The 18260-nt window shown below is 40.4% G+C and overlaps 1 protein-coding gene across 1 annotated transcript in view; it reads left to right on the top strand.

The window, feature by feature from the left end:
* The first annotated feature begins 41 nt into the window (after positions 1-41).
* LOC137159679 (cytosolic phospholipase A2 epsilon-like) overlaps positions 42-18260 on the top strand; it is a 53978-nt gene continuing 35759 nt past the window's right edge. The window contains exons 1-6 of the mRNA XM_067558144.1: positions 42-68; positions 466-501; positions 8967-9039; positions 12896-13032; positions 13943-14074; positions 16501-16541. Coding sequence (XP_067414245.1) covers positions 42-68; positions 466-501; positions 8967-9039; positions 12896-13032; positions 13943-14074; positions 16501-16541 — 446 coding nt within the window. The remainder of the gene's footprint in view (positions 69-465; positions 502-8966; positions 9040-12895; positions 13033-13942; positions 14075-16500; positions 16542-18260) is intronic.

The following is an 18260-nucleotide window of genomic DNA, read 5'->3' on the forward strand; positions in this document are numbered from 1 at the left end:
GTGTCATCTTTATCTGCTGATTTGTATGCAACAGCACCGTGATGGGATCAAATTCAAGTTCCAATCAGGTAAGGAAAACCCTCCCGAAGCTAAACAAAATTGTGTGAGGTTCCAAACCAGATGTTCCATGCGAAAACATCTGACTAGAGTCATGCTTTAAATGTGGGGAGGATCTGTGGAGGGCAAGTTTTACTGTTTCTCAGGTATCCACAGTTGCAAGCGTTGTCCTTTCAGTGTATGTGGGTTTTTGTAACTACACTGTATGTACAATGACATCAATAAAACAAGGGTATGCAAAATAACCGGATGTTCAGTGCAGTGGGGACTATTGTGGCCCTTTGTGGGCTTAATGGATATCTTTATATTTGGTTTGTATATTTGGAGATTGTAAAAGTGAAATTACAATAAAAGCTGAAGTGGAAGATTTTTTTAAGTGAAACCATTTCTGCTTTCTTGATTTTTCAGGACCAAAGCAGCATTCCAGCGCAAAAAATGAGACAGGTGAGCATCATTAAATGCTATTCAGTACAGAACATTCTAGGGAAAAAAAATCTAGTCTGGGCATTTGGGGGAGGGGGAGAAAGTAGTGACCTATTTTCTAATCACCATTCTATTTTAAATTTATGTGTGAAACACTTGTATGTATATCAGTTAAATCTATCCAGCCTAATCTATGTCTGTATGATATTTCTATTATCACTGCTGTACAGCATCTAGGAACTAGTTTATCTATCCTGTGCTCATTTTTAAAAAAATTTGTTATTGCTGTGTTTTGATTTCAGTGAGGAAAATGCATTCATTCAGTGCCTCCAACCCTTCAGGAAAAGGATTTGTTTCAGTGGAATCTTGGTCGTTTATTATTATTTATTTTATTTACTTTTTGCATTTTAAAGGATGCAATACAAGGAATATGTCAGAAATGTGTATGTTGGAGTAAGGTGTACACACGTGTTCCTACCTTGGAAAGTTTAGAGGCTAATGATAGGAGTTGGAACAGTGCGAGAGAAGGAATTCTTCAAATGAAAGAAGGCTCACAGAAGGATAGAGGTGTAGTGATTTCAGCTGGGAATGCTTCTCTAAATTATGTGGGCTTTCAGGACCTTCCACATTGTGGGACCCTATTCACACTTATAATCACTTACTCATGCAAGTAATTCCTTTGAAACTAATGGCACTACTTTAGTAAGTGCTTGCCAATATGAGTAAGGGCTCCACAAGCCAGTCCTAAAATGTGTTTGTGCTCAGAAAAGTGCCTGAGGTCTAGATTCTGATGCTCTTGGTCATGTGGGATAGCACCTCAGTCCACGAGCTGTTGATTGACGTCAGTGGGACAACTCAGGAAGTAAGGTGCTAATATGCAAAATCTGGCCCTCAGTAAAAACAACCACTTCCTGCTCCATCTGTATGTGGTTTTCTTATATAGTTTTGAGGTATTTTGGATATTGTTTTTAGAGAAGGTTTCTTCGGTTATAAATTGTAAATGTAAAGGTAAGAGATAAATATTTGGGGATTTTATCTTGGCCTTCGGAGGTTTCCAGTGAGCCTGGACTGTGGAACAGTTTTGTTGTAAGGCCTTCTGTAATGTCTACAAATGCCTTTAAAAGTTATTGTCAAAGAGTACGATTAAAAAGTCGTCTGTAGTAGTTCAAATTTTCACTGAGCAGACTGGAGAAATAATTAATGTGAAGCTGCATCCTACAGTGTGAAGTAGAAAAAAATTGGGGGGATGAAGGAATGGAGGGAAAGGATTTTTCCCAAGTTTATGGCAACATGTCCACAGCTAGAGAGGGGAGATAGAAGCTAGTGTATAGTTTGCACTGAGAACCTTATGGATAGGTTCTATTTTTTTTTTCGTCTTCAGAGATTGGCCACAGGTGGAGATGGGACACTGCGTGGGGTGGCCAAGTGCTCTGCGGTGGTACAAAGAATCTTCTTTCAAGCTGCATGCTCATGGTCGCACTCTAATGGTTATTAGCAGCTACCTACCTGACTGACAGGATTTAGTTTATGGGCTGTACTTGAAGGGCTTCAGATCTCACAGAATCAACATTTTATGTATTTTGCCCTTCTATTTTAATAACATTTTAAATAAGCAGCACATATCCTAGCTCTCTATTTGTTAAAGCTTTTGAAACATAGAAAAGAGGAAAAAGGAAAATAATTTTCTGTCATAAGAATTATATTTGGCAAGCTATTTTACGTCAGTATTTACCTTTTTGTCTTGCTATATCTCAGAAATGTTTCCTATGTTTCATTTTATTTTTCACGTAAGACTCTTCATACTTTTCATAAGTGATGACTTGCTGAGATCTGAGGTCGATTTCTCCTCTTTTTGTGCATCTTATATCAGTGCATTGTCTAAGGATTCTTTTGCCACCATTAAACTGAAACCCATTTGGTCATTGCATATTGAATATCTGATAGTACTGAGCATCAGACAGGGTACATTAAATAAATGTCATTAGGATAATGATGATCATAATTGTCAGTAGGATAGTGTTCCAGAATTTCTGTGTTCATGGGGGACTTCAAAATACATGGGCCTAAGCCTGGAGTCATTAGTTAAGCAAAACACTTCTGGGAACTAGTTGTGCAACCCTTACATAGTTGAGCACTTACGCATGTGAGTACTCCCATTTACTTCAGTGGGAATAAATGTGTGAATAAGCATTGCACAATTAGGTACCTAGACTTTAATGGGACTTTTGCTTGAGGTATGACTGCATGATTGGGCCCTATGTTTGTAACCTCATTTTTGAGCAGTTACAAGCAGTAATTATTATAGTGACTAGACCATGCTTCCTGTTTATAAGGTAATAAGTCATGTCGAAAATAAATACAGAGTCTGAAAGCTGAATTGTTTGTAATCAATGAAGTCAGAGGCCTTTGGCTTCCAAACTTATTAGTTTCTGATACAGTTATTGTTGAGTAAACAGGGAAGAACGAAAAGTTGTTGTTTATTGATAAGGAGAAGAAGTATTGTCCGTGGTTAGGGCATTAGTCTTGGACTTGGAGACCCATGTTCAGTTCCCTGCTCTACCACAGACTTCCTATGTGACCATGGGCAAGTCACTTAACAGCTTTGTTCTTCAGTTCCACAGCTGTAAAATGTATTAGCTAGTAAATACTTAACTAGTAATTCCTTACCTCAAATAAATTAGTTGAAAAATGTGGCAAAATTATTAATCCTATACATTTTTTGCCCAATATTATTTGATCAGCTCACCCCATTTTCTTATCCAAACAATTAATGTCAATATAGAACAATGCTGATGACAGAACACAGCCTTGTCAAACTCATGTGGAGATAGAAAACCATGTTGTGTGTCTATTGACTCGAACACAGCTTTCCATTCTATCAATGACACTACCTTGATAAGTCACCTCATCAAATCCTACACATTTGCTTGATGCACTGAATCAAAGGCCTGATGGAAATCTAAAGAGTGCCTGCATGGGGCTTATTAAACTCAACAATCTTTTCAAAAGCTGTCTTGAGATACAGATCTGGTTGACAGTGGAACAATCTGGTCTAAAGCTGCATTTAGTATCCTGGCCTTTGCCATAAAGTGCAATATCAGCATTGAATGACTGATGGATAAGCTTAAGGCAGGCACCATCAGTGGCATTTTGGGCTGAACGTTATTCTGCTTAGAGATCTCAAATATGCCAATGGCATTGTCTTGTTGGCTCAGTCTGGTGATTTGTTGCAAATGCTGGCTGAACTACTTAGGCAAGGAGCAGGTTGCATCTGTCTGGTTATTAAGCTGGATAAAAAGAAGTCCCTGGTCATTACCATCAAGCATCTTCAGTTCTAGATTACAACTAGTTCACTATTAACTTGTTCAGGCATGACATTGAGCAGGTGGTAACTGTCAAATATTTGAGCAGTGTCACAATGAGTGCTGGAGGATGCTCGAAAGATGTGGGCACTCGTATGGCAGCAGCTGCTGCCATGTTTCAGCCGCTTTAGATGTTTCTGTGAGGATGCCATGTCATCAAACTTGCCAGGGAACTGCAGATTTATAGTACCACAGTTATACCAACTGCAGTGTATGGCAGTGAAACATGGGCACTGAGGAAGGCTGGAGAACAATGGATTCATGTTTTTTATTCTTGATGTCTTCATCAATTGCTCCATATCAAGAGACAGGACAAGATCAGAATTGTGAATTTTCAAAGTCTAACCCAGCAGCTGCCTCCAACAGCATTGATTCAGTTTTGCTGGCTTTCTTGGTATAGATGTATTATTAGAATGGAAGACCAACAAATTCTGACGCATATGTACCAAGGAATGCTACTATATGGCAAATGATCAGATGGATGTCAAAACTTCAGTGGCATCACAAGATTGCAAGCAAGGGACATAAATAGAATATACAGCCAGACTGTCTTAAGCACCTTGCATGCGTCTGGGAGGTGCTCAATTTGCACAGAGGCCACGTCCCTTTGAGATTTGACCAGCTGTACTAGCAGAAAGTGATTTTGCTTTACCCCATTTTCATTTGCAGTTGTGAAACATTCAGTGTTTTGTCAAATAATTCGGACTTCTTTAATTGCTTTCTGGCTCCAGTTATCCCTTACTATGACTAGCCTGTTTCCCTTTACTATCTCACTGATGTATATGCTTATGTGAAAACAACAAGAGTCCTGTAGCACTTTAAAGACTAACAAATTTAATTTTCTGCAGGCATAAGCTTTCATGGGCTGTAACCCACTTCGTCAGATGTAAGGAATAGAAATCAGAGAAGAGGTGTATATATATACATCCAAGGGTGAGGAACAACAATGGGGAAGCTAGGTATGAACTAAGTCCTTTCAGTTAGAGTAGTTGAGGCCTAGTCACAACCATTGATTAGGAGGTGAGAATGTGTGAACAGTGACAATTACTTCTTGTAATGAGATAACCATTCCAAGTTCCTATTTAGACCCAGTTTAAATGTGTCGAGTTTGCATATGAGTTCCAGTTCTGCAGTTTCTCTTTGAAGTCTGTTTTTGAAGTTTTTTCTGTAGAAGTATAGCAACTTTCAAGTCAACTACAGTGTGTCCTGGGAGATTGAAGTGCTCTCTGACTGGTTTATAGATGTTACCATTTTTTATGTCTGGTTTGTGTCCATTTATTCTTTTGTGTAGTGACAGTCCGGTTTGGCCAATGTACCTTGCAGAGGGGCATTGCTGGCACATGATGGCATATATTACATTAGTAGATGTGCAGATGAATGAGCTCCTTATGGTGCGGCTGATGTGGTTAGGACCTGTGATGGTGTCACTAGAGTCGATGTGTGGGCAGAGCTGGCAACGAGGTTTGTTTCAGGGGTATGTTCCTGGGTTAGTGTTCTTCTTGTATGGCGTACGGTTGCTGGTGAATATTTGCTTCAGGTCGGGGGGCAGTCTGTAAGCAAGGATAGGTCTGCCTCCCACAGCTTGAGTGAGTGTGAGGTATCATCTGCTAGGATAGGTTGTAGGTCCTTAATGATGTGCTGGGGAGATTTTAGCTGGGGGCTGTAGGTGATGGCCAGTGGTGTTCTGTTGTTTTCTTTGTTGGGTCTGTCCTGTAGTAGGTGACTTCTGGGTACCTGTCTGGCTCTGTCAATTTGTTTCTTCACCTCTCCACATGGGTATTGTAGTTTTAAGAATGTTTTATGGAGATCCTGTAGCTGTTTGTCTCTGTCTGAGGGATCGGAGCAAATCCGGTTGTATCTTAAGGCTTGGCTGTAGACAATGGATGTGTCCAGGGTGGAAGCTGGAGGCGTGAAGATATGTATTGCGGTGAGCTAGTTTTCGGTATAGTGTGGTATTAATGTGACCATCCTTTATTTGTATTGTAGTGTCCAGGAAGTGGGTTTCTTGTGTGGAGTGGTCCAGGCTAAGGTTGATGGTGGGGTGGAAATTATTGAAATCCCAGTGGAATTCTTCAAGGGACTTTTTCCCGTGGGTCCAGAGGATGAAAATGTCATCAATGTAGCGTAGGTAAAAAAGAGGTGCTTGGGGGACGAGTTTCGAGGAAGTGGTGTTCTAGGTCAGCCATAAAAATGTTGGTATACTGTGGGGCCATGTGGATGCCCCTAGCTGTGCCACTGACTTGAAATTATAGATTGCCTCCAAATCTGAAGTAGTTGTGGGACAGGCCATCATGTGCCAGCAATGCCCCTCTGCCATGTACATTGGCCAAATCGGACTGTCACTACGCAAAAGAATAAATGGACACAAACCAGACATAAAAAATGGTAAACCATAAACCAGTCGGTGAGCACTTCAATCTCCCAGGACACTCTGTAGCTGACTTGAAAGTTGCTATACTTCTACAGAAAAAATCTCAAAAACAGACTTCAAAGAGAAACTGCAGAACTGGAACTCATATGCAAACTTGACACATATAAACTGGGTCTAAATAGGAACTTGGAATGGTTATCTCATTACAAGAAGTAATTGTCACTGTTCACACATTCTCGCCTTCTAATCAAAGGCTGTGACTAGGCCTCAACTACTTTAACTGAATGGACTTAGTTCATACCTAACTTCCCCATTGTTGTTCCTCACTCTTGGATGTATATATGTACACCTCTTCTCTGATTTATAGAATCATAGAGTTGGAAGGGATTTCAGGAGGTCATCTAGTCCAACCCTCTGCTCAAAGCAGGACTAACCTCAGCTAAATAATCCCAGCCAGGGTTTTGTCAAGCCACAGCTAAAAGACTTCTAAGGATGGAGATTCCACCACCTCCCTAGGTAACCCATTCCAGTGCTTCACCACCCTCCTAGTGAAAAACGTTTTCCTAATGTCCAACCTAGACCTCCCCCACTGCAACTTGAGACCGTTGCTCTTTGTTCTGTCATCTGCCACCACTCCATCTGCCTAGTTCCATCCTCCCTGGAACCCACTTTCAGTTAGTTAAAGGCTGCTATCAAATCCCCCCTCATTCTTCTCTTTGAAGACCAAACAAGCCTAGTTCCTTCAGCCTCTCCTCATAAGTCTTGTGCTCCAGCCCCCTCATCATTTTTGTTGCCCTCCGTTGGACTCTCTCCAACTTGTCAACATCCCTTCTGTAGTCGGGACCCAAAACTGGACACAATACTCAAATGCGGCCTCACCAATGCCGAATAGAGGGAAATGATCACTTCCCGTGATCTGCTGGCAATGCTCCTGCTAATGCAGCCCAATATGCTATTAGCCTTCTTGGCAACTAGGGCACACTGCTGACTCATATCCAGCTTCTTATCCACTGTTACCCCCAGGTCCTTTTCTGCGGGACTGCTGCCTAGCTCATCGGTCCCCAGTCTGTAGCTGTATATGGGATTCTTCCGTCCTAAGTTCAGGACTCTGTACTTGTCCTTGTTGAGCCTCATCAGATTTCTTTTGGCCCAATCCTCCAGTTTGTTTAGGTTCTTCTGTATCCTATCCCTACCTTCTAGGGTATCTACCACTCCCCCTAGCTTAGTGTCATCTGCAAACTTTCTGAGGGTGCAATCTACCCCATCCTCCAGATCATTGATGTTGAACAAAACCAGCCCTGGGACTGACCCCTGGGGCACTCCGTTTGTGACTGGCTGCCAGCTAGACATGGAGCCATTGATCACTACTCGTTGAGCCCTATGCTCTATCCAGTTCTCTATCCATTTTATAATCCATTCATCCAACCCATACTTCTTTAACTTTCTGTTCCTTACATCTGACAAAATGGGTTACAGCCCATGAAAGCTTATGCCTGCAGAAATTAAATTTGTTAGTCTTTAAAGTGCTACAGGACTCTTGTTGTTTTTGCTGTATACAGACTAACACAGCTACTCTGATGCTTATGTGGGTATTTCCTTGGATGCATTTTTTTCTGACTACTTTTTTCCATGTTTTAGATGTATTAGAATGCAATTAGTATCCTGGAAATCATTATATGAGTAAATAAATAGTGTCCTGGATGTTTGGCATTAGTAATACATTGTTCAGTACTTCCCTAGGTCATTCATGTTTGTTGAAGTATTTGCACATGCTTTAACTTTTAAACTTGGCAATTTCAACCCTGAATTGCATAGAGCACTATGTCATTTGAGTCATTTTAATTTGAGTTTGTAGTTTTGCTACAAAAAGGCTGAAAGTTTCCTTTCTGTGGCCTGGAGGACCTTGGCAACAGCAAAACAGATGTAATTTTCCTGCATTGGGGTATGGATGGTAGGATTTCTGGAACGCATGTAGGATATTTGTCTCCTGGGTGCCACAAAGTCTTGCCCTCCCAGGACTCTCTACAGATCAATGTTCCGTGGAGTGGTGTTTGGGCTGGCTGAGGAAATATAGAGCTAATTTACCTGCTGGGGCAAATTTGCTGCTCTAAATTATGCAACTGCTCTGCTGCCAAAGAATTGTTAGGGTGCATTGTGCTTCAGCTCTGCCTCTTCATGCCTTTTTCCGCATTCTGTGTGTGGGAATGAGGTGGGTCAGCTATGCTGGCTTTACAGTCCTGTGCCCTGGGTATCCCAAGCTGTCTTCATAAGACAGCTGTCCTTCTTTGCAACATCAGATTGACTTAAAGAGGTGAATCGGAGGCTCTAGTGTCTGTTTCATTATTTATATTGTGTTAATGTCCAAAGCCAATGAGATTGGGGCCCCATTTTGCTAGGTCCTGTACGAACATCTGCTAGTAAGATTTGTTTCACAGATGTAGGGAAGTGAAAAGGAGTACAATTTAACATTTTTGATTTCAAAAAAGAAATTCTGTTAAATATGGGCATATACTGAGCAAATGATGGTAAAATACTCAGGTTTTATTAGCACTTATTTCGGATAACCTAAGTATCAGTAACACACTTATGCCTTTTCCTCTCCTGGGTAATGTGGTTATTGCAAACTCAGGCCAACAAAGCCTCTGTACCATGCCCTAGCACACGTGTCTCATTTCTGTATATTAGATGCACGTTTTTGGATGGATGCACACTTCAATATGTATCTTTGTGTCTTGTTAATGGTTCTTGTGCAGAGAGAAGTAACTTCTATCAACTTGCTCCATGTAAAAATAATAAAAATGAGAAATCTCCGGAAAGCTGACTTGTGTGAGTATCTCTGCTGTTCCTAGATGTTTTTCTTAATTCTTGAAACTTGAAAGTATTTAATAAAAGTATTATTGTCATTAGGGTGTATTCAAGCACCAAGAGAGCTTCCATAATATACTTTTCATTATCAGACTCTAAGTACCCATATGGGTGTCCAAGTATAACCAGGATTTTAAAAAGCATAAAGTACCTGACATATTACAGTCTACATGGACTACCAAAGTTATTGACTGTAATGTCAGATTTCAATCCTAAATCCAGTTACCATAGTCTATATTTAGGATAGTGCTAGAAAACAGTATCTTGCATTATAGGATACTCACAGAAATGTCAGACTCCAGCATCTTAGAGCTAACTGGAAGAAAAAAGAGAATCTTAGGGTAAATAATTCTAACATACAAGAATTTTCTAGGGTGAGAGGAAAAGGAATATGATTTATTGTATGTCTGTGCTATTGTATTTTCTTGCTGCAAACTTGCAAAAATGATTTTCTGTGGTGTTAAAACCATATATTTTATTTTTATTAGTTTTAAAGATAAAGTGGCTCCTGGATATTTGTAACAAAGAGGACAATAGAGTGTCCAAAACAGGTTAAAAGGGTGAAATGATTCAGTGGTTTCTAGGATTAAAAAAATCTCACTATTCCAGATTTTCTTTCACATACTGATGATATCAGGCCTAAATCCTGATCAAAAGGATGTGTATGAAACAGTGAAGAACTGATTGACATACTTTTCACTGAGAAATCTGAGTATACTGTAAACAATCCCAAAGGGGGTACCTGATATTGCAAATTTTAATGTGATTTCCTTTAACATCAAAGCTCAAAAAGAAACATAAAGGAAAACAAATCTGAGCTCCCCATATAGAACATTTTGGGAACAAGTAACAAAAAAGAGAGAGCTATCTGCATAAGACGTGGTAAAACTCAGCATGCATGGAAAATGTTCACTACACACAAAGCCAAATAATATGAGTCAGGAAAAAGAACTCTATATGCCACTGTGTGGATCTCAAAAGCAGGCAGAAGTGATGTTCAGTGAAGAACAACAACCAGGGAAAGGGAGCTGTCCACTGCAGAGGCAATTAAAGAACTATCACTATATGATCACAGCACTAGAGATAATGGCAAAAAAGAGCCCAGATAGAGGAGACCTCCACAATAGAAATGGTAACAGAGTTCTCCTGGTGTCTGATCATGGCAGTTCTGGAAATGCAGTTCCATCTTCTCTGCCAATACAGCCTAGTGAGAAGCAGTTTACTGAAGAGTGTGATCATAGATCAGTGATGGATCTAGATGAAAATTTCAGGTTGATAGCCTTAGAAAGCAGAGAACTTGTAGTAAATGGATAGCACATTTAGCTCACTGAGTGGATACTAATTTGACTCTCCCAGCAAAAAATTTGGACCCACTCTGTTTAAAAATATCCAGCTCACTGGAGAGCTGGCAGATGGCTGATGGTCAGGTTAGGAGGAATTACCTTCTTTTCCAAAGACCATATCACCTGTGGGTGAACACTTTTCACAGAATGATCACTCCACATATGATCTCTGAGCCCTCATCTTCAAAGGAAATCTGCACAACACTTTCAAAAGATGAGCCTGGGAGCTTACATTTACAAATTTGCAAGACACTACAAGTTATGAATTTAGTAAGCCATAAATCCAGTGTGTCTGTTACAACAATATATAACCCACTATGACTGCAGAGGTGTTAATTGGCCACTGCATCCTGAATGGTCTCTTGAAATGTGTGTTAACTACTTACGCTAAACAATCTGTTCCACCTTATATTTAGCTATGTACATGTCCCAGATCTGAAGAAAAGCTCTGAGTAGGCTGGAAAGCTTGTCTCTCTCACCCATAGCAGTTGGTCCAATAAAATATATTACCTCATCCACCTTGCCTCATTGGTAATGTAGCTCTGTCAAACATACCTATCAGGCACATCTTATTCTCACATTTCTAAGGCACGTCATAGAGCTGGAATAATCTAAAATTTTAGCATCTTGTAAAGGACAAAGAAGGGAAACACCATGAGATTTGGCACAAAAAGAATTGTGTAATATATGCAACAAAGTGTTACAAGATTAGAGTATGATGCAATGGTTAACCCTGTGTTCACTAATTTGGCCTCTTCTGACTTTTGTGCTGAGATGCAAATGGGTGATTATTAAGTGTTGTTAAGGTGAGAGAGTGATTATTATGTTATACATTACTCTAGAGGAGTCAGATTATAAAACGAGAAGGGACCATTGTGATGGTATCTTTACAGAAAGGTTAATTACTGACCTTTAGTTCCTATTCTCTGAAGGTATTTTGCAGGATTCTCCGACACCCCTCTTAGAATTTACAGGAGTTTCCATTTCAGGTGGTGTTTAAGTCCCACTTCCCCAAACATGAGTGAGAGTGATTTTTTTTCTTCAGATCTGTGCAGAAGTGACGGTAGTAGGGAAGTCTGGTTTGCAGATAGTAGTTTCATGGCGAGTACAGCTGCTCAGAAAATGCATTTTATTTCCCACAAAACATTTTTGAAGAAAACAAAATCTTTCAGTTTTTGTCAAAATTTGTCCCTGGATTTTGTTGTTGCTGAAAATTGACAGTTTTCTTGTTTTTTTAACAAATGAAAGGCAAAGGTTTTTGGGGTTTTGCTTGTTGAAAATTTCCATTTTTTTTTAATCTAAAACAATTTTTGGGGAAAAATTTTCAGCCAGCTCTAGTGCTGAGTATGGAGAAGGGAGTGCTGGAAGGCTGATATCCCTACTGATATGAATAACCATGTGATATGAGTTGTCAGTGGTATGTGGTGGTTGTTCCAGTGGTGGAGTCTCTCTCTCTGGGAGGAGGAGCAGAAAGAATGTACTGTTAGAGGCCTTCATTTTTCATTTCCTTGCTCTTACGGTTTTGCGTTGTGTGTGTTATATACAGAGCAACCTTAACTTTCACATAGCTTAGTGGTTTGTGTAAATATGAGCGTAGGTAGAGATGTGTTTGTACATAATGATTTTTCTAATCAAATGTTTTAACAAGAAAAAAGCTACTTAGATGTATAGCAGCAGGAAAAGGGCTGAAAGGAGTGTGTGGAGGATTGTAAAAGGGCCTATCTTATAGCTCCTGTTTCCTACTGGACCAGGCTTTGCTCTTGCTGAGCCAGCTCACTCCCTGGGTTAATTCTATCTGAGCGCTCTCAAGGAATCCAGGGAAGCAGTTTCCAGTAGGTTCAGCTGCTTGCTTAACAAACAAATCAAAGCCTTGCAGACTCTCCCCTCAAATGTCTGTGCAGGCTGAGTAGTCCCTCCCCCCAAGGCTCTCCCTCATGCCAGCAATTTCAGTCACCAAAGTTTCCTGGCTCTTACCTCAGAGCCTCAGCAGTGATGGACTATGCAGTCTCCCTTCTTTCTGTTGAGTTTCTGGAGCAATTCTGCTCTGCAATAGCTCTAGTAGAAAACCACCGGGAAACGGCTTCTGGCCCCTCAGCTTTCTGAAGGGGGTGGAGGTCCCCCCCCTCTATTTCCTGATGTCCTCTTTTATAAGGGGTCAGCTAATTAAGTTTCAGCTCTTTTTCAGGTGCAGTAGGTGGGCCTAAACAGCTGGCCAGCTGCAGGCCGCTGACCCCAGAGAAATGGTATCCCTTATACCTTCACAAGGATGTTTCTCCTTTTTTGGGATAAACTGCTTTGTTGTACTATCTACTTTTGCTCTTTCTGGGCTACATGTCTTGGAAAGACTTGGGAAGAAATCAACTACTATGCTCTCTTCATGTAAACTAAGTTTAAGTGAGTCTGATGCACTGATTCCTTTAGTGATACTGCACATGGGATAGACTGTTACTTATAATTTATCTCCTTTCATACAGTAACCCAGTCTGATTGCTATGTAAGCCTGTGGCTGCCAACTGCCTCGATTCAAAAGATGCAGACCAAAACTATCAAGAACTGTAAAAATCCAGTCTGGAATGAAACCTTCTGCTACCGGATTGACAGTCGTGTTAAGGTATGATATGTGAGAGCTCCCCACTCCTGTCTGGGATCTGAAGCTCTCCAAATAGGTCCTGCAAATCTACCCTGTACCAGAATTTCTTTAGACTTCACCTTGGAATTAATACCCACTTGTTCACTGGAACTCTCTGAGGCATCCTTAATGGGGTGTGTGCATATCTCACCTGTCCTCTGCCTGTTAATTTATCTCCCCAAGGACATATTCTAACATTCCAAACTCCTGGGCAACTTCAAGGTGCGGACATTTTATTTTCCAGCCAATCTTCCTCCTTCCCCTGAAAATTACTCCCATCTGAGGCCTAGGACAGGCAAAATTCAATCCTCGGCCAGTGACTGCTTTCCTAGCCATAATGTTGTCATGAACATGTAAAGTCCTATATCTTAGAATCTGCAGGATTAAATATAAGTGTCCTACACCGCTGGAAGACAAAGTTTCTAAGTTTCCTACTTGGGCCCATAACTTACTTCTAGCCCTAGAAGGTACCAAGATAATAGACTTCAAAACTGAGACATTTTTAAGCATGGAAATACTATTTTAGGTCATTTTTGGATGTTTTGTTGTTCACTCAGAACCCTATATAGATGGATTTCTGCTAGCTACAATGTAAATCAGGAGTTACATAGACCCAGAATCAGGCTCTAGAGGGAGATACATATGATGGCCTGGAAGGAAGGGGGTGGGGAGAGAGGGAGAACCCCTGTATTTCTTAGTGTATTTCTTTAGAGCAGAATAAGTGTAATATGTCCTCACTCATTCTCTCTGTCTTAGTCTCTCACTTCTCCCATTCCTTCTTTTACTTCTTGCCCTACGTGCACAGACTAAACATGCATAACCTCAAGCATTTCCTACTAAGAGGATTCTTTGAAATGACAGAATTTATAAAATCCTTTACTTCTGTTCCCAGAACATGCTGGAGCTGAAAGTCTGTGATGAAGATAGATTCAGCAAAGATGATGAACTCTGCACAATTCTTTTTGACATTGCTAAACTTCAAGTTGGGAATAAAGTTCGTGTGAAGTTCTTGTTGAATCCACAGGTGAGCAATTAAATGATAGAGAGAACTGAAGGAAGAGTCTCTTCTGTGGGTTCTCCTTCTAAATATTTTCTTGTACTATATTATATTGTTCCTTCCTGTGCATTGGATTGACCCCATCCATATACCTATCTTTCTCAGACTGTTACAGGAAAAATCTGCTTGAAAATTTATTCTACCATGATTATAATGAAGAGCTTAGGCAAAATGTCAGCATCCTTAGCCAGTGGATATTGGGGGTTTGATATGGTTGATCATGTTGTTTTTTCTGGGAACAAATCTCTCCACTGACTTGCCAAGGTTGACCCTTCCAGAGATTGAGCCTTGATAGCACTATTCAGAATTACTCTGTCATAACTTGTTTGGCATGAGTTAGTGACTCTGACTTTCCAAGCATGTGGATTGAAGTGGTGCAAAACATCTGTTATTTTTCAAACATGGGAGCCAAAGTAGAATAGCAGAACCCACCTTTGGATACTCACATGGGCATCAAGGAACCTAAATGTTGATTTAAGTAATCCAGGTCATGATTTCAGCATTCTGATTAGATGCCCTCTTTTGGAAAATGAGCCCAGTATTGCTGAGAATCTTCCTAACTGATAATTTACAAATTATATATAACTGGAGAAAGAATATTTTGAAGAGCTGTATAACAGGCAGAACACAGGTGGTGAAATGATGTTGGAGAAACTTCCCAGTACAAACGAGGGAGAGTAGATACCAGAATTCTTAAGAGGAAGAAGAAAAGATTTTGATAGAAAGCTGAAAACAAAAAGATGTGAGGAAGTGACAACAAAACTGCAGTTAGTGCTGATCTATAAAAAAGGAGATGAGAGGGAGGAAGAACTATAGAGGAATCAGCTTACTGAGTGTACTGGGAAAAGCATTCACCAAGATATTGCAGGAGAGAATGAAGAGGTATGTGAAATTTGTGCTTGCAGACAAACAGGCTGGGTTTAGTCCAGGACAAAGTACATAGATCAGCTATTTGTAATAAGACAGGTATTAGAGAAATGCATAGAATGTTCTCTGGTAAGCAAACCTGTTAAAACAACTTAATAAACATCAAACTTGCATTGGTCAGAAACGGTTATGACATGTCTTGGGAATATACGCATCCATGAAAAATTGATCAAGCTGATAGAAAATGTCTGTAGCATGTCGATAAGTGCTGAAAGTGTAGACAAGAAGCTGATGGAATGATTCAGGTTGACCATAGGAGTGAGACAAGGATTCATACCATTTCCTGATTTTTTCAACTTGGTGCTGGAACAGTGGCTGTAGCACTGAAAGATGAAAAGAGAGGAGTCATATTATATTGGAGGACAGTGAATAATCTCAGATTCCTCGATGATATTGACCTCACAGCATTGACCAAGGAGGATTTACAGAGAATAACTGACAAGGTAGATCAGGGAAACAGAAAATATGGACTGAAGAGCAGCATGGAGAAAATAAATGTTATGGCAATTGTAAGACAAGAGGAAAAGATCAAAGTCAGAGACAAAGCACTATAACAAGTGGAAAAATGTGTGTACCTTGGAAGACTAATATCAGAGAATGGGAATTGTGAAGATGACATAAAAAGCAGCATCAGACTGACTGCTACTGCGTTTGGAAAACTCTAGGAACTGGAAGGCTAAACATATCTCCATAAAATTGAAAATCAGCATATATGAAACAATTGTGCCATTACTGCTGCATGGGCCAGAATGCTGGAGTAAGAGGAAAGCCAATGAATGAAAGATATTGACTGTGCAAATGAACTGGCTGAAGGGAATACTGAGAGTTTCAAGACCACAGAAAATAAAAAAATAAGATAAGTGGCAAGGGAAAGAAATAAGGTTTTGTTATAGAAAATTCAAGAAAGACAACTGCAATGGTTTGAACACCTGTCAAGGATGGACTTTGAAAGAATACCACGCATGGTGATCTATATCAGAGCGCAAGAAACTAGAACTAGATGAAGACCATGAATGTGTTGGATAGACCTGGAACAAAATGGTTTAAAGATGAACAAAGCCATGGAGCTGTTACAAGACAGAAAGTGGGGCTCCATCATTGCTGCTTAGCTGATGGAAGGGAGTCGAAGAAGAAGAATATAGCTGGGGTGGTGGGCTGTCAGCAGGAAACAGATCTGTCCAATGTTTTATGGGGAGTAACAATGTAACAATAATGGCATTTGTGTCAAGATAAAGTATGTTGGCTGGGAGAGTTAAAAATGTTCCTTCCTCATTCAGACATGTCGATCTCCACTGGGGTGCAAAAGGAGCTTTTTCTAAGTATCCTTTGCTGTTTTTTTCCCCCCTGCAGTGTGTGTCTTCTTGTACAGGCTTGTACTTGGATCCAGGCTTATCCAATCAACAGAGTTACCCTTATGGGGAAGGATTGTTGCATATTGACTTCACTCACTTCTTTTTGATTTTCAGGAGCAGGAGGAGCTGGAGGTAGAGTTCACTTTGCAGAACATGTGAGTAAAACCATAACTATTATAGACTCTGTAACATGTAGAAAAAGCAATTGGCAATGGGGAATGTGTTCATGTGCCTGTTGCCTCCTAAGGCAATATCCAGCTCCACCAGATTTCTGTCTTTTTCCTAAACTCTAATGGATTCTTGGCTGGAACGATGCACACAACTTATTTCCTTAGCTGAGTGTGGTAGCTTGTCGTGTAACGTAATCATTATTTGTGTAAAGAAATTTTGCCTGATGTGGCTATTGCCTCTTGTCTCCTCAGCTTCAATCAAGGGTCTTGTTGATTGCTATTCAGAAAAGCTTATTTGTATGGGTCTGTTACTTTCTTACCAAGATCTTGTTATAATAATTTGATTTATGAAGTGTAATCACAGGCCCAGGAAGGTGGTTGCAGCACATTATATTGATCCCTTAACATTTTCCTTTGTTGATTTCATGACTCTGGCCTGCAGTGTGACATGAGAGGCAAAGTTAGGCCTTTTAATTTCTAAAAAATGTTCTGTCTGTTGAGTTTTTCCTACTTTTTCATCACCAGATGGCAGCATTACATTCAATGTATTCATTCATTCCAATTAACTGAAATTTAAAGGGAAGAAAACATTGTGGTTGTTTGAGTTCTGTGATTGTGATGAAAACCCTCTCTAGCCCTCCGCCTCCACTCCTTACACCACTACCTGCAGTATGACAGGTGTATACCTGTCACTAGAGAGTCCCACACTTTGCTATCAGTACCAATAGCATGGTGCAAGAACCAGATGCTTTGGTTCTGACCAGCCCAAGTAGCTGCGCATGCGCCTACCTTTGCATCAACAGCTGAGCCAAGAGATGGCAGATACCTTGCCCAACTGCTTGTGGGCCCATAGCCCAGACCTGTGTGTGGGTAACAACTGCTTGCCCCTGGCTAGCAGTGACTGAGGAGGTAAGTCATTTTTATTTAGGTGGTTGTTTTGTGCATTTTGTGTTGATTTTTGTTGTGTGTTAAGCTTTGGTGTTTAATCAGTGCTAATGTTTCCTTTCTCTTTTGTGTTTCCACTGGCAGGATCCAGAGACAGGGCAACCCTGTGAGCAATTGTGATGGAATAGGATCCAGGCTGGCCGGGTGGCTTCGCTCGGCCAATATTCCCTTTCTCCGTGATCTAATATAGCATAGGCCCTGGTACTAAGGGGCAGGCAAGGACTTGTGGCAGATCCTGGCAAATCAAAAGGTACTGTCAGTTTATAAAGAGGTCGAGGAGACCTAGAGGACCCAGTGGGTTGTTGACTCTTGGCAGTCTTCCTTCTGCCTGTCTTTCAGATGGCCGCACTTGAGGAGGTGCATCTGCAGCAGTTCCTAGAAAAAAATAAAAAATCCCCCTCTTTCCCAATATTCTTCTCAAAAGTCCTTCCTGTCACACTGGCCCTCACAACACCTTATTTGGACATGTGAAAGCAAATATTTTTTAAAAACAAGCCAAATAGAAGAAATAAATGTAAATAGATGTACAGAATGTTGTGTAAAATGTAAATGTTAAAAACATAATTATCACAAAGCATGATTTTTGCAGTTTTTAGTAAATAAAAGATCTTTGGTTTCTTTAACTCTGGTGTGTTATTTCTAGTTCACCCGGCACTGCCAAGAGCAACTGTTCACATTACTTAGCTGTTTTGGGTCCTGCAGAAGGAAATCAGAGAAGCAGGCACAGGGGAAGGTGCGTCTGAAGCAGGAAGTCAGTCA

The sequence above is a fragment of the Emydura macquarii genome, unplaced genomic scaffold, assembly GCF_026122565.2.
Source record: "Emydura macquarii macquarii isolate MOO-44397 ecotype Brisbane River unplaced genomic scaffold, CSIRO-AGI_Emac_v2 contig_1876, whole genome shotgun sequence".
Lineage (NCBI taxonomy): Eukaryota > Metazoa > Chordata > Testudines > Chelidae > Emydura > Emydura macquarii.